The 16,023-nt window shown below is 35.3% G+C and overlaps 2 protein-coding genes across 2 annotated transcripts; both read left to right on the top strand.

Annotated features, from left to right (window-relative positions):
* Positions 1-288: 288 nt before the first annotated feature.
* LOC107478921 (C2 and GRAM domain-containing protein At5g50170) lies at positions 289-6,233 on the top strand. The gene is made up of 9 exons (XM_016099076.3): positions 289-1,246; positions 1,838-3,010; positions 3,156-3,338; positions 3,444-3,727; positions 3,820-3,936; positions 4,103-4,365; positions 4,456-4,624; positions 4,840-5,112; positions 5,881-6,233. Exons 1-9 carry the CDS (start codon positions 871-873, stop codon positions 6,091-6,093), a joined length of 3,051 nt encoding a protein of 1,016 aa, XP_015954562.1. The 5' UTR covers positions 289-870; the 3' UTR covers positions 6,094-6,233.
* A 5,816-nt stretch (positions 6,234-12,049) lies between these two features.
* LOC107478920 (plant intracellular Ras-group-related LRR protein 9) lies at positions 12,050-15,812 on the top strand. Its single transcript, XM_016099075.3, has 3 exons — positions 12,050-12,934; positions 14,023-14,189; positions 14,385-15,812. The coding sequence occupies exons 1-3, from the start codon at positions 12,173-12,175 to the stop codon at positions 15,034-15,036; spliced, it is 1,581 nt and encodes a 526-aa protein (XP_015954561.1). The 5' UTR covers positions 12,050-12,172; the 3' UTR covers positions 15,037-15,812.
* The last annotated feature ends 211 nt before the right edge of the window (positions 15,813-16,023 follow it).

Genomic DNA, 16,023 nt, shown 5'->3' with positions numbered 1-16,023 from the left:
ATATTTAAATATATTAAATAATATTAATAAATACTAGTTGATTCTAATATATTCTAACAAATATAATAAATTATTTATTAAAAAAGTATTACTTTTTAAACAAAGGGTGTGGTTAGTAGTTAGCACTTAGCAGTTACTTATTCAAAAGCAATTAATTTAGATTTGAATTTTGAAGCATACCCAAAAATTCTCTTTCTTCCATCTAGAAAAAACACAAGGTTGCCTCAGATCTTTCTCAACTCTTCTGGTTTTGGAATTTTGAATGTTCCTCACCTGAGAAAGTTCTTGCTTGCCAACCCTTTATTTATTTATTTATTTATTTTTTGTGTACTTTGATGAATGATGATCAAAGCAATTAGAAATTAGAATCTATGACAAGACTTGCACTTATCCCATTTTGTCTTCTATCTACTTCATCTTTTGTCACACCCACCGCAACCCCATCAAACCAAAACCTTATTTAAGCAAAATTTGTCTTAACAAGTAACGAGGAAACCATCTTACATAAGTAAATGTCTACAAGGAGCTTCCATTTTTTGACCCTTTTTAAAATCATTTTTGGCCTAAACTTGAAGTAACTCACTTTCTCAATTCTCAAACAAAACGTGTCATTTCCCTTCATTGTACACGACTTCTTCTCTCTCATGGCTTCCACCCCAAGATTCCCTCCTTCATTCCCACCACTTCACCGTATCAAAAAACCAATCTTTTTTACAAACACTGAAACCCCATCAAACCCTTTTGTCGAATTAAGCTTCCCTATGCTATTTGCTTTATGGTTTATATGCCTTGCAAGTTGTAAAGTTTCAAGCTTTTGAATTTTGATGTATTCAATACAATACAATATCATAATTAATATAATAAGATATTATGGGGAGGTTGTGTGTTTGTGTATTGGAAGCAAAAGATCTTCCAGTGAATGAGTCTTATGTGAAGCTCAAGCTTGGGAAGTTGAAGTCTAAAACTACAAGGATAGTGAGGAACACTTGCAACCCAATTTGGAATGAGGAGTTTGCTTTGAAGGTGCATGATTTGGAGCAAGTGCTTCTTGTCTCTGTTGTTAGTAATACTCATCATGGTGGTGGTGATGAATCAAGGGTCATCAATGGTGGTTCTGTGGAACTTGTGGTTGGTGAAGTGAGGGTTCTTGTTGGTTCTATTGCATCTGCTGATAAACAAACCTTGCCCCCAACTTGGTTCAATCTTGAAAGTCCTAATAGTGGGAAATTTTTCAACAAATATTGCGGTTTGTTCCCTTCACAATATATGTTACTTGCATAGACATTGATATGTTCATAACTTATTATAACTCCATGTAACTTATTATGTTAGTTATGAATAGATTAAGTTATGAATGTGCCAAATTTTGTTTCTCTACCTTGAGTTATAAGACTGCATTTAGATACTGTATTTGAGACAGAAACAACAAAAAATCTTTGAAAAACTAAGGAAAGGCAGCAATGGGGTGGAGATTGTAAACTATCTGCAATTTTCTTATGCATTTGGTTTATGCAAATTTTCTTATGTATTTGGAGATTATAAGTATGCTGAAGCTTTACTACTGTAGTGTTAAACAAAACTAGAGCAGTGATCTTTGTTAACTTTCACTCTGTGCTCCCTTTTAGTCTTATGGTTCATATTTTTTATGCCATGTCCAGAATTTGAACTATTGGAATTGTATTGGAGAAGAGATAATAACATATATCTGCATGAAAAAAAACCATGAGCTGCATTTTACATTCTTATCTTATTTTAATTTTTATATTGTTTATTGTTTTGGTTCCTCATAGATTAGACATATCAAACTGATTTTCAGCTTAATGTGTTATATAATCAGGGAAAATTCTACTTACCATATCTCTTCATAGTAAAAGCCATTTTAACCACACACATTCACAAAACTTGAGTGTTGCAACTGAAGACTCAAAAGACTTGGAATCTCCACAAATTTCATCTAACAAAATGAGTGAAACTAAAAAGTTGCTGAAGGTTATTGCTAACCGTTTAGATAGGATCTTCAACAAGAAAGATGGAAGTTCATCAAAAGCCGAGGATTCTCCTGAAACATCCACTATTTTATCTGATTCTGAAGATTTTGTAGAAAGTTTATCTTCTCCTTGTAGCTTTGAAGAAGCAATTGCACTAATGGAATCCGGAGATAACAAACAGGAGATGCCAGATAACTTGCCGGGTGGTGTTCTGGTGGATCAGGTTTATGCAGTATCTCCATATGATCTTAATGCATTTCTTTTCGCACCAAATTCACAGTTTAGGAAAGATTTGGCAGAACTGCAGGGGACAACAAATATGCAAGAAGGGCCTTGGACATGGAAACATGGGGACACATCTTGTTTAATGCGAGTTGTTTCGTATACAAAAGCAGCTTCGAAGCTAGTTAAGGCTGTTAATGCCACTGAAGAGCAAAGCTATGTTAGAGTGAGTAAGGATGAATTTGCAGTACTTGTTAGTGTAAGCACACCTGAGGTTCCATATGGGAGCACATTTCGGGTTGAATTGCTTTACAAGATAATGCCGAGTGGCGAATTATCTTCTGGAGAGAAATCATCACATCTTGTGGTATCATGGGGCATGATGTTCCTACAGAGCACAATGATGAAAGGAATGATAGAAGGGGGAACTAGACAAGGACTGAAGGAGAGTTTTGATCAGTTCTCCGACCTACTTGCTCGAAATTTCAAGGTGCTAGATTTGGCAGACTTATCAGACAAGGAACATTTGTTGGCAACTTTGCAGACAGAGGACCCTTGGAATTGGTGGATGGCAATCAAATACTTTTCGAATTTCACGGTAGCTTCCACTTTGTTTATGTTTTTATATGTTTTGCTGCATATTTCGCGGTGCGGTCCGAGGGAACCTCGCGGCTTGGAATTCAAGGGACTTGAATTGCCAGATAGCTTTGGAGAGCTTGTTACAAGTGCAATTTTGATCATTCAGTTGCATCGTGTTTACAATATGGTTGTTCACTTTGTGCAGGCTAGATTTCAGATGGGTAAGCACATTGTTTGAAACTACTTTTATGAAGTGTACGAGTTAACTCGAGAGTTTGATAGCCTTGTTGTCATGCTTGTTATCAGTTATCACTACTAATTGACTTGCTACGAAAGTTTAACTATTGATCCAATTTGTTATAACAGGAACTGATCATGGCCTAAAAGCCAACGGGGATGGTTGGGTTGTTACAGTGGCTTTAATTGAGGCGGTCGACTTGGCATCCTTGGAGTCCACAGGGTTGTCGGACCCCTATGTAATTTTAACCTGCAATGGACAAACAAGGTCAAGCTCAGTGAAGCTTCAAACATCTGATCCTCAATGGAATGGTTTGCATTAACTTGGTACTTATTACATGCATGAAAATTTTCCTTTCTAGATGAGTATATTTTTACCAGTGTTTCTCTATTGGTTTTTTGTTCAAATTTATGCAGAGATATTAGAGTTTGATGCTATGGAAGAACCACCATCGGTTTTAGATGTGGAAGTTTTCGATTTTGATGGTCCATTTGACCAGGATGTTTCGCTAGGACGTGCCGAGATCAATTTCCTAAAGCACACATCGACGGAATTGGCCGACATGTGGATTGTGCTTGAAGGAAAGCTCGCCAAGTCCGCACAATCGAAGTTGCATCTGAGGATTTTCTTGGACAATAATAAAGGAGTCGAAACGATTAAGGAATATTTGGAGAAAATGGAAAAGGAAGTAGGAAGAAAGGTATAAGAACCAGGAATTGGTTTCTGATTTTTGGTGTTATGGATCATGAGAATCCTTTCTTGTATGTGTGACTAATAATGGATGGATTGCAGTTGAATCTTCAATCGCCTCAACGAAATTCTACATTCCAGAAACTGTTTGGTTTGCCTCCAGAAGAATTTCTAATCAAAGAATTCACATGTTACCTGAAAAGAAAAATGCCTTTACAGGTATGTAGTTAGCATAAGAGCATGCTTTTAGAGTTTTAGTAACGCTTTTAGAATAATCGTGCACCGATGAACTAACATATTACTATACTCCTTGATATTCTAATAAGTGGAAATCTTTAGAGTTAGTTTCTCTGGATTTGTACATGTAATAATTTTGTAACTGCAGGGAAGGATGTTTCTTTCGGCTAGGATTCTTGGGTTTTATGCCAATCTTTTTGGACATAAAACCAAATTTTTCTTCCTTTGGGAAGACATAGAGGACATACAAGTTCATCCTCCAACATGGGCATCAGTAGGAAGCCCTATACTGGTCATAATTCTACGGAAAGGTCGAGGAATCGATGCAAGGCATGGCGCGAAGTCTATAGACGAAGAAGGAAGGCTTAGGTTCCATTTTCAGTCATTTGCATCGTTCGGTGTGGCCTCCAGGTATTATTAATATGAAACTGTTTCTAGTAATGTAGACTGAACTTATGGAATTTATCGGATAACATTTCTTTTTTCGTTCCTTGTTAAAAGAACGATTCGAGCCTTGTGGAGAGCAAGAACACTGCCCTACCAGAAAGAACAAGTTATGGAAGAGCATGAAGAACAAGAGGGAGGCTTTGTAATTCCTGAAGACTCTGAATATGTCATGGACAATGAAGGAAAAGGATCCAAGATATATTCTGCAGAATTTCCAATCAAGGTAAGCATCAATTGCTTGTGCCACAAACAATACCATATAACTTGTATTGTATTTTGATTTGATGAAATTGAAGGATGATAAAGAAAATCTTGTTCTTATGACTTCAAACTTGATCCAATATCAGTATATAATTATAATAATCAAAGTTTCTTTTTGATGATTTGGCATTACGTGATTGGATGATACTTCGAATTGTTGTGTTACTCTTTGCACAGATGAGATCAATGATGGGAATTTTTGATGGAGGAAGCTTGGAACATAGAATTATGCAGAGAGCAGGTTGTATGAACTATGAAACTACTTCGTGGGAGCCGATAAAGCCGGACGTCTTTGAAAGGCGCGTTTCGTACAGATTCAATCGTCAAATGTCAGTTTTCGGCGGCGATGTCACATGCACACAACAGAAGTTTCCAAATGCAGACACTGGAGGTTGGATTGTGAATGAGGTTATGACTCTTCATGGTGTCCCATTTGCTGATCACTTCCATGTATGTATTCTAAACTTGGAAACAATTGTATTGCATGAATTTAATTTTGATGCATCGTTAGCTGATTAGATATCGCTACGTAGACAAATAGTTAATCATCACATCTATGATCTCAGAAAGCAACTACTTCTATCTACGTGACAACACCTGATTGAATTACATTAGCAACCAATCAGATGTTGTCACGTAAGTAGGATATTTAATTTTCACATTTATTATCTCAAATAGAACATTTGATTGAATGTTAAGAAAGTTTTAGGCTAACAATGTATAGAAATTAAGATTTGGTTTGGTAAAATATTTTAGAGAGGTAAAAAGTACAAACTCTTCATTTTGTGTTTTGGTAAATAAAAAAGATCGTGTGCTTCTGCTTGTAACTTTTAAGAGTAAAAATGGGTTTTGAAAGCACCTAAAAGGAGGTCATTTTTAAAGTTTGTTTATGTTTATTAAAATTAAAAAGTCTAATATAATTTCATATATTAATAAATATTAAAATTTACCTTTATTTATGTCTATTAAGTTTTTTTCTTTTCAATTTTAGAAGTCATTTTACCAAATATAATTATTGTTGCTTGTGCTTATTGAATAATATTTTTAGTTTGATTTACCAAATATAGATGCTACAGTTAAAGAAAGCTATTTTCGAAAACTAAAAGTTTTACTAAACCGATCCTAAGTTCTAACTGTATTAATCTTTTTGTACATATTTTTAATTGTTCCACAAAGGATACCTGATTACAATTAATTTTTTTCCCCTCTCTTTTGTAGATAAATTTTAGGTACGAAATTGAGAAATGTGGTATTGATGAAAGTGGTTGCAAGTGTGATATATACATTGGAATTGTGTGGCTCAAGAGCTCTGATTTTCAGCAAAGGATAGATAGGAACATATCAACCAAGTTTACCATTAGAGTGAAGGAAATATTTGAACAGGTTCAGAAAGAGATCTTGTTAATGTCTCAGAATTTTAATGGGCATTAGCACTCCCTAATTAAATATAGGATGCTAACACTGAAAAAATTATAATAATAATAAAGGCTAACGAGTTTAATATATAGAGTTCAATTTTAATGCACTAATACTGTAAAACATTTGACACCGAATAGAATCACATCTGTTTACTTTTGCTAATGTAATATTATGTAATTTGATGCATGTATAATTAATTTACAGTATATTAAAATTAAATTCTAGTATATAATTGATACAAAATTGTGAATATATCAAAGATATTGACAACCTGTATTATTGTATAATCTTATTCTCTTTGGATGAGATTATGTTTTAAATTATCAAGGGGGCGTATTATGAAAGAAGCTTGTCCCCACGGCAAAAAATATAAGCTTGTTTCAAATCATATTATTTTTCATTCTATGCCACTCTTAAATAATCAAATCTCATTCAATTATCTATTTATCATGGATGTGTTTGGGGTTCGTCCTAGAGCAAAAAAGAATAGGAATATCAGAAAGTTGTCGTAAAATAACTAAATAAGAAGTAACGAATATTTGGAAATATAATTACATAATTCTACTAGTAATATTCTCTAGAATTATTATATTAATATTAATATATTTAATTATATTATAATAAAGTATATAAGAGAGAGAAATATGTGAAAGAGAGAAAGAAGAATATTTGCTATTCTTATTACTGTTGTGTGTTTTGTTAGAGGCAAAGCCTCTATTTATATAAATATATAAGGTTACGTTGTCAAACTTTATTAAATGTAATTTCTCTTGAAAACTGATTTCTTCAATCTTGAGAAGGTTGGCCGTCCAAGTCATGGTCATCCACATTGTTATCACAACACTCCTCCTTGGATGACCATTTAAAATTATGTCTCATTAAAACTTTACTAAAGAAAAATCCAGTGGAAAAAAATCTTAGTGAATGAAAAAAAGTACAAAATTCTTTGGTGATGGGACTGCCTCATTAAAAATCTTGTCAAGAAAAATCCAATGGGAAAAAACCTTACCAAGAAAAAAAAAGTACAATTTTTCCCTCTTGTCGACATTATTTAACATCTCAAAATTGGCACATCTCAATATGATGTACCAATCTTTCAAAAGAAAATTTTGGGAGTGACTTTGTGAATAAATCTGCCAGATTATCACTTGAGCAGATCTGTTGGATATCAATTGTCTCTTGATTTTGAAGATCATGAGTGAAGAAGAATTTAGGAATTTGGGAAAAATATGCTTTGATTTATCCGCCTTTAAGTTGAACAATACATGCTGTATTATCTTCAAACAGGACAGTTGAAGCTATCTTCTAATCAATCAGTCCACATGCTGACAGAATATATTGGATCACACTCCTCATCCAAAAACACTCGTGACTAGCTTCATGTATCGCTAGTATTTCAGCATGATTAGAGGATGTTGCTGCAATCGTCTGTTTCGTGGATCTCCATGATATAGTTGTACCACCATATGTGAATAGGTATCCTGTTTAAGATCTCCCTTTATATAGATCAGACAAATATCCAGCATCTGCATAGCCAACTAATTGTGACTTGGATCCATAGGGATAAATCAATCCCATATCAACTGTTCCATGAAAATATCGAAAGATCTGTTTGATTCCACTCCATTGTCTTCTGGTTGGAGAGGAACTATATCTTGCTAGTAAATTCACAGTAAATGATATATCGGGTCGTGTATTATTAGCAAGATACATTAGTGCGCTAATAGCACTAAGATATGGTACTTCAGGACCAAGGATATCTTCATTCTCTTCTTTAAGACGGTATTGATCATTTTCCACATCCAAAGATCTTACAATCATTGGGGTACTTAATAGATGTGACTTATCCATATAAAATCTTTTCAAGATCTTTTCTGTGTATGTTGTTTGATGAATAAAGATTCCATTTTTTTATGCTCGATCTGCAGGTCGAGACAAAATTTAGTTTTTCCAAGATCTTTCATCTCAAACTCTTCTTTTAGAGTTTTTATAATTGTTGGAATCTCTTCAGGAGTTCCAATGATATTTAAATCATCAACGAACATAGCAATTATAATGAATTCAGATGCAGATTTCTTTATGAAAACACATGGACATATATCATCATTCTTGAATCCATTTTTGGCCAGATACTCAGTAAGACGATTATACCACATTCGTCTAGATTGCTTCAAACCATATAAAGATCTTTTCAATTTGACTGAGTATAACCCTTGCGAATATTCATTGGATGGTTTAGATATCTTTAATCATTTAGGGACTTTCATATAGATATCACGATCTAATGAGCCAAACAAATAGGCTGTTACCACATCCATTAAATGCATATGCAGATAAACTGACTAAATAACGCAATGTTATCGCATCCACTACAGGAGAATTCGTTTCTTTATAATCTATACCGGCCTTTGTGAAAAACCTTGTGCCATAAGTCGGGTTTTGTAGCGCACAACTTTATTTTTCTCATTTCGTTTTCTCACAAATACCCACCGGTATCCAATAGGTTTTACATCTTCTGGTGTACGGACTACAGGTCCAAAGACTTCACGTTTTGCAAGTGAGTCTAACTCAGCCTTCATGGCTTCATTCCATTTTGGCCAATCATTCCTTTGTCGACATTCTTCGACTGATCTTGGCTCAAGATCCTTACTTTCATGCATGATATTTAATACCGCATTATATGCAAATATTTCATTGACAATTGTCTTATTTTGGTCCCATTTCTTTCCTGTAAAGATATAATTTATCGAGATCTCGTCATGTTTACAATTTTCAGATACCTGAATGTCTTCTGGTGTTAAAACTATATCCGAATTTTGGACAACTGTAGGTGTTTCTACTATGTCTTTTTTAACAGGAATATTATTTACCTGTTTTCTCTTTCGAGGATTTTTGTCTTTGGAACCGACAGGCTTGCCACACTTCTGGCATGTATTTGCTTCAGTGACTATTTGTCCTACTGGGACATCAATTCGAATTGGGGCATTTTCTGCCCTGCCACGCTTCTGGCGTGAATTTGCTTTAGTGGCTACTTGTCCTACTGGAACATCAATTCAAATTGGGGCATTTTCCGCTGGTATATAAGATTTGGTTATCCTCTTTGTATCGGAAAATGCATCAGATAATTCATTTGCTATTCTTTGCAAATGTATAATCTTTTGAACTTCTAGTTCATATTGCCCTGATTGAGGATCTAAATGCATCAACGATGATGCATTCCAATTAAGTTCCTTTTCAGGAAGCTTATTCTCTCCCCCTAATGTTGGAAATTCTGATTCATCAAACTAATAATCCGCAAACCGGGTTTTAAATACATCTCTCGTTTGTATCGCAAGATACCTCACTATAGAGGGATAATCATATCCAACATATATCCCCAATTTTCTTTGGGGTCCCATTTTGGTGCGATTAGATGGTGCAATGGAAACATATATCGCACACCCAAATATTCTTAAATGGGAAATATTTGGCTGCTGGCCAAAAGCTAATTGCATAGGAGATAACTGATGGTAACTCGTTGGCCTCAAACGAATAAGTGCTGCGGCATGTAAAATAGCATGCCCCCAAACCGAGGTTGGGAGATTTGTTCTCATAAATAAGGGTTTAACAATCAATTTGAGGCATTCAATAAGTGTTTCTGCTAACCCATTTTTGTGTGTGAACATAAGCTACTGGATATTTAACACTTATTCCATTAGCCATACAATAAGCATCAAAAGCTTGGGAAGTAAATTCACCAACATTATCAAGACAAATTGCTTTGATTGAATTTTTTGGAAATTGTGCTTTTAATCGAATAATTTGAGCCGGTAATCTCGCAAACGCCAAATTACGAGAATATAATAAGCACACATGTGACCATCTTGAAGATGCGTCTATCAGGACCATAAAATATCTAAAAGATCTATATGGTGGATGAATAGGTCCACATATATCACCTTGAATCCTTTCTAGGATTTCAGGAGACTCAAATCCAATCTTTACTGGTGATATCCTTAAAATTAACTTTCCCTAAGAACATGCAGCACAACAAAATTCACTAGTTTTAAGAATCTTCTGGTTCTTTAGTGAATGTCCATGGGAGTTTTCAATGATTCTCCGCATCATGGTTGTTCCGGATGACCCAATCGGTCGTGCCAAGTTATGAATTCATTTGAGCTAGTAAACTTCTGGTTTACAGTGGCATGTGATTCAATTGCACTAATCTTTGTATAATATAACCCAGATGAAAGTGAGGGTAATTTTTCTAATATAACTTTCTTATTTGAATAATGAGTTGTGATACATAAATACTCATGATTTTCCTCATTCATTGTCTCAATATGATATCCATTTCGGCGAATATCTTTGAAATTCAACAAGTTTCTCAGAGACTTGGTAGATAATAGTGCATTATTTATTACAAATTTTTTTCCTCAAGAAAACAAAATTATAGCTATTTCGGAGCCTTCTATCACATTGCCTGAGCTAATAATAGTATTAACATATTCTTCTTTTGGCACAAGATGGGTAAAATATATATCACTTTTAAGAATAGTGTGCGAACTTGCACTATCCGCAAGGCAAATATCTTCAGAATATGTCCTTGCCATTTTTCTTTAAAAACAAATTATAATAAAATGAGTAGAAGTACATGTACAGTAAAATTATTCACATGAATACTTAACAAACACATACACATATCAAACTATTCCATCATTGATCAAATAGTCAATATTTCCTTCAAAATCCTTAAAGAAATTAGATACATCATAATGAGTGGTGAAATTTTCATCATTTGAAACAAAAATTGTTTCTTTTCCTTTGTCATCCTATTTCAAAGATACTTGATAAAGATCAACTAGATGCATTGGGGTACGACACGTACGTGACCAATGACCCTTTCCACCACAACGGAAGCATTTATTCTCAGTTGATTTACTTTGCCCATTGTTTATTTCTTTATCCCACTTCTGGTGAGATCCTTTCTTGTAAACATAATTTATTTTCCTTCCATAATTTTTCTTGTTATCAAAATCTTGCCATTTACCTCTTCTGGGGTTATAATTTGTCGCATTTGCTTCAGAAAATGGGACGGCGCCAACTAAGCGCGCTTCATGATTTCTCAAAAGTAACTCATTGTTGCGTTCGGCAACAAGAAAGTAGAAAATTAACTTAGAATATTTTTTAAATCCTTTTTCTCGATTGCTACTGCAGGAGCACATTCGAGACATGGAAGGTCGAAAAAGTTTTCCCTAACATATAAGAAGTATCACATGATTGTACCTTTCTTCAAGGTCTTTCCACAGATCTGCAGGATTTTTTAATGTGGGATATTCATTTTTCAATCATACTTCAAGATGACGACGAAGAAAAATCATAGATTTGGTTTTATCCTTTTGGGATGTATTATTTTCAGCCTTAATGGCATCTTCAAGATCCATTAAATCAAGATGGATTTTAACATCTAGTATCCATGAGAAATAATTATTTTTAGATATATCAAAAGCATTATATTCAAGATAAAAGAGATTTGACATAATAAAAATTTATTACCTGAGTCTTCAAAAAAATTTGATCAGAGTCTCGTACTGATAAAATATTATAAAATAACTAAATAAATAAAGAAGAAGTCACCAAAAATAAAATAAATAAGGAAGAAGTAACGAATATAGAATATAAAATATGAAAATATAATTACATAANTTATATACAGATTATATTGTCAAATTTTATTAAATATAATTTTTTTAAAAAATTAATTTCTTCAATTTTGAGAAGGTTGACCGCCAAATCATGGTCATCCACATTGTTATCGCAACAAAAGTGGAGATAATTTCTATGTCGTGTTTACAGAATAATAAGGCGAATATATCTCTTAACAAAAAGATTATAATGAATTTATAATTTTTAAAAGAATAAATTATTAAAGAAGCGTGAGAAGGCAGCCATTAAGTAATTTAAATAATAAAAAAAGAAAAGAAATATAATAAGAGAAGAAAACGAGGGGAAGCGGAATTCCCAATTCACACAACAGTAAACACTGGACTCAGCTCGCTTCTTCAAAGTTCAAACTCAGAAACTGAGAGAAAAGAATTGAAGAAGAAAATCAATGGATCCAAATCCAACTAACTTCCCAATCCTCTCTTACGTCATGTCTCGTCTCCCTTCTCTGACTCCCAAAACCGCCGCAGATTCCAATAATAACCTTGACGACCTCGAGCAGCCGCCTCCACTCTCCGATGCTGCTGCTGCTTCTTCTGTGGGCCCACTCGGCCCACAATTATTGGGCCAGATGCCCAACCTTGACGACGCTAACCTCCTCGCCTCCATGGGCGGTGCAATCTCCGACGTCGCTCAGGCCCGATCGGTTCTCAATCTAATTGGCGACCGCCCTACTCACGAGGAAGTCGACGCCGCCAGGGCCGACCTGGCTGACCTGGAGGCCAGGCTGTCACGCCAGCTGGAGGAGATCGTTCTGGAGCCCAGGCCCGCTGACGTGGATATCCACACTTGGCGGGCCCGGCAGGCCGAGAGGGAGCTCAAGTGCAGGGAGGAAGCGGAGAAGGAGAGGCGTGTCGTCAAGTCGGTCATACAGCTCGATGAGATGCACGATGCGTACGAGAGGCTTCTTGCTGACGCCGAGAAGCGACTCGTTAGGATCTACGGCGGCGCCGGAGATGCCGCCGATGACACCGGTGTTGCTGCTGCTGGTGATGAGCTGAACGAAGAGGTTGCGGAAATACTGCAGGAAGCTTACGGGAAAGGGATGGAGAGGGTGGATCTTTCTGGCCGGCGGTTGCGGTTGTTGCCGGAGGCGTTTGGGAGGATTTCCGGCCTTGTGGTGCTTGATGCATCCGCCAATCAGCTTTCGGTAAGATTCATCCTATTGAATATATTTATTTATTATGTTTCAATATTTGATTCTTTTGTGTATGATCAAGAAAGTTAGATGAAGGCCACTGCAATAGATAACATGAAATTGAAAGGGGAAAGAAGAAGAATAAAATTAAGAGTGCAATATTCGTATTGACACGACATGGCATGGCAATACATAATTGGATGGTGGAGACTCAGAAGCAGAGTTGATAGTTGAGAACTCATAGATGGTTTAATATATTTAACTAAATTGTCATCTTCGGACTCCTAACTATCATATTCACAGACAACAGCATGAGATTTTCCACCTAATTAGATATCTAAGTTACACTAATTGGCATTCTAGACTAGAATGCATTATGTGAATTCTACTGAGTTTTATGAATTTAATTTTGATGAGGTGTGGTAGTATGCTTTTATTGATGAAAATAATGTGCATTATGCGATGGATGTACTATGTGAGACCTTCATTTGAATCATTTCAATTTGGAGTGGGCGTAAGATCAATGAGAGAGTAAGCAGAGGTGATGTTGAATGAGCTTTATTGCTTCTTTGGTAAAGTCCGGAAAGTGAAGCCTTTCCATGTTTAAGCTAAGTTGCAAAGGGAAATAGTTTGGTTTGGTAGTTGTTGACTTCTGAATTACCAGATATGCACATAACTAGTGATTGATAAATGATGAGGTAGTTAAGAAAATGAATTACTTAATACTTATGCAAGCAAATATTGTAACATTTCGCATAGAAATGTGACCTGTGTTTAGCATATATTTAGCTCAAGCATTAAAATGGATGATGAACAATGATGTTCATTCCACTGTTAATTCCCAAACCTACAGACTGAAATCTTAATTGCAACTTACAGGTTCTTATTTACTTTAGTTGTGTATAGCTTTTCTTATGATTTCTCTTTCTTCTCTCACTATTAAGAATGTATTGGATTTAAACAGCTGTTTTATAGACATGATTTATAACAGTATATAATGGCATCGTTTGAAGTTTGAACCATGTATGCACAACACTCGGTGTAAAAAGTCTTGATTGCGACTGTTATTTTACACTAACATGTTCTGTGAAACTAAACAGACAATTCCCGACTCGATAGCTGGATTACAAAATCTGGAGGAGCTTAATCTATCTTCAAACCTTTTGACATTACTTCCAGATTCAATTGGGTTATTGCAAAAACTGAAATTTCTCAATATCTCTGGAAATAAGCTGAGTGCCCTTCCTGATCCCATCTGTCAGTGCAGGTATCTGAGAATTTCAAAAGAGCAATCTTTTCAATTGTTATTGAATGTCACCAGTTTTGAACAATTGCAGAATATCATAATTTTTGTGACTCCCTTTAAAATCCTTATACAATCTCATCCAAGTGTTATAAGAACTTACCCCATAAGCATGCTATAGATCTTGTTGATCAAATCTGTTATTCATTGCACAATCAGGTCATTGGTGGAGCTGGATGTAAGCTTTAACAGTCTGACATATTTGCCAACGAACATTGGATATGAACTGCCAAACTTAAAGAAACTCATGATTCAACTGAACAAGATTCGATCTCTACCGTCATCTATCTGTGAGTTGAAGTCGCTGCGCTATCTGGATGCTCACTTTAATGAGCTACATGGACTTCCCATTGCAATTGGGAGACTCACCAATCTGGAAGTTCTCAACCTGAGCAGTAACTTCAGTGACCTCAAAGAACTACCCGAGACGTTTGGTGATTTGACTAACCTCAAAGAATTAGATCTCAGCAACAATCAAATTCATGCACTTCCTGATACATTTGGTCGCCTTGAAAATTTGACGAAGCTTAACTTGGATCAGAATCCTATTGAATTACCACCAATGGAGATTGTAAATCAAGGCGTCGAGGCTGTAAAAACCTTTATGGCGAAGAGATGGATTGATATATTGCTAGAGGAAGAAAGGAAAAGCAACCAAGAAATGCAAGAGCAAGCACAGAATGGATGGTTAACACGAAGCACGTCGTGGTTGAAGAATGTTTCCGGGAATGTAATTGGGTATCTTGGAACAGTTGGATCACCTATGGCACCCAAATCTCCCAAAGATGCTTATCTTGATCAGCAGCTATGAGATGATGATCCAGCATGTGTTGGAGGTTCTCAAAACATGTATGTCAAATGAAGATGATAGATACTATATCTACTACTGCAATTTCTCCCTTCTGCTTAATTTGCAAGTCTTCCGTAGGGATGGATGCTCTGATGAAAGAACTTTTGTCTTTCTTTAATCTTCGTTGATAATCAACTCCACTAATGTTTCGTGAAAGATTAGTGTGTGTCAATTTAGTCTCTGAATAAAATCAAATGTTTCAAATTGGTCCTTGAAAAATATAACTATGAATCAGATTGGTTCTTTCATAAGTTAGGTGATGATACATGATATATTCATTTTACAACTTGTTATCATCTAGTTAGCTTAAGAACCAATTTGATTTAATATTGCATTTTTCAAGGACCAAGATGTAGCATTTGATCTTTCGAGGTTCAAGTTGATGAACACGTAATCTTTTTAGGGACCATTTTAACTGTTAATCCAATGTTTTGGGTAGTGTTTTGATCATGAGGTTGTTTCAGATGTCAGTTACATGTGGGAACTACCAAGCAAATCCTATACTACGTTTTTCTTTTATGGTTTTGGAAACTTTAACCATGCATACTACAAAAGTCAATGCATGGTTTCAGAGTTCCGGGCTCAAAAGGCCTTACAGGATACTTGTAAATTGCATATGGCAGGGGAGAAGTCGAACTTATGTTCTTATAGAATATGGTTCGAGCTTTTGAATCTTTGTTTACAAAAGTAAATTATATCATAAGCATGATTGTTGATTATCATGTGAATTTTCTAAAGGGACCCGCATGTAACAATTGCTCCATTGAGCAAAATTTGATTGGGAAACTGTTAGAAACACAAATTGGTTGGAAAGACATCTCCTTCAATTAATAGTCAACTAGAGAGAGAGAAATAGGTTGAAATCTGTTGTTCTGATTTTTTTTTTGGGTTCTTATCTAGAGTATCCACCATCGAACATAATGATACATCCTATTTGGCTTGAGGATA

This window comes from Arachis duranensis, chromosome 3 (assembly GCF_000817695.3).
Source record: "Arachis duranensis cultivar V14167 chromosome 3, aradu.V14167.gnm2.J7QH, whole genome shotgun sequence".
NCBI classification, from domain to species: domain Eukaryota; kingdom Viridiplantae; phylum Streptophyta; class Magnoliopsida; order Fabales; family Fabaceae; genus Arachis; species Arachis duranensis.
This window is presented reverse-complemented; position numbering and strand designations above follow the sequence as displayed.

What these genes read in the sequence shown, in the direction of transcription:
- LOC107478920 (XM_016099075.3), top strand. Translation starts at nt 12,173, where the DNA reads ATGGATCCAAATCCAACTAACTTCCCAATCCTCTCTTACGTCATGTCT. An exon ending in CATCCGCCAATCAGCTTTCG is followed by an intron (nt 12,935 to 14,022) that starts GTAAGATTCATC and finishes GAAACTAAACAG; the next exon opens with ACAATTCCCGACTCGATAGC. An exon ending in GATCCCATCTGTCAGTGCAG is followed by an intron (nt 14,190 to 14,384) that starts GTATCTGAGAAT and finishes TTGCACAATCAG; the next exon opens with GTCATTGGTGGAGCTGGATG.
- LOC107478921 (XM_016099076.3), top strand. Translation starts at nt 871, where the DNA reads ATGGGGAGGTTGTGTGTTTGTGTATTGGAAGCAAAAGATCTTCCAGTG. An exon ending in ATTTTTCAACAAATATTGCG is followed by an intron (nt 1,247 to 1,837) that starts GTTTGTTCCCTT and finishes TTATATAATCAG; the next exon opens with GGAAAATTCTACTTACCATA. An exon ending in AAAAGGAAGTAGGAAGAAAG is followed by an intron (nt 3,728 to 3,819) that starts GTATAAGAACCA and finishes GATGGATTGCAG; the next exon opens with TTGAATCTTCAATCGCCTCA.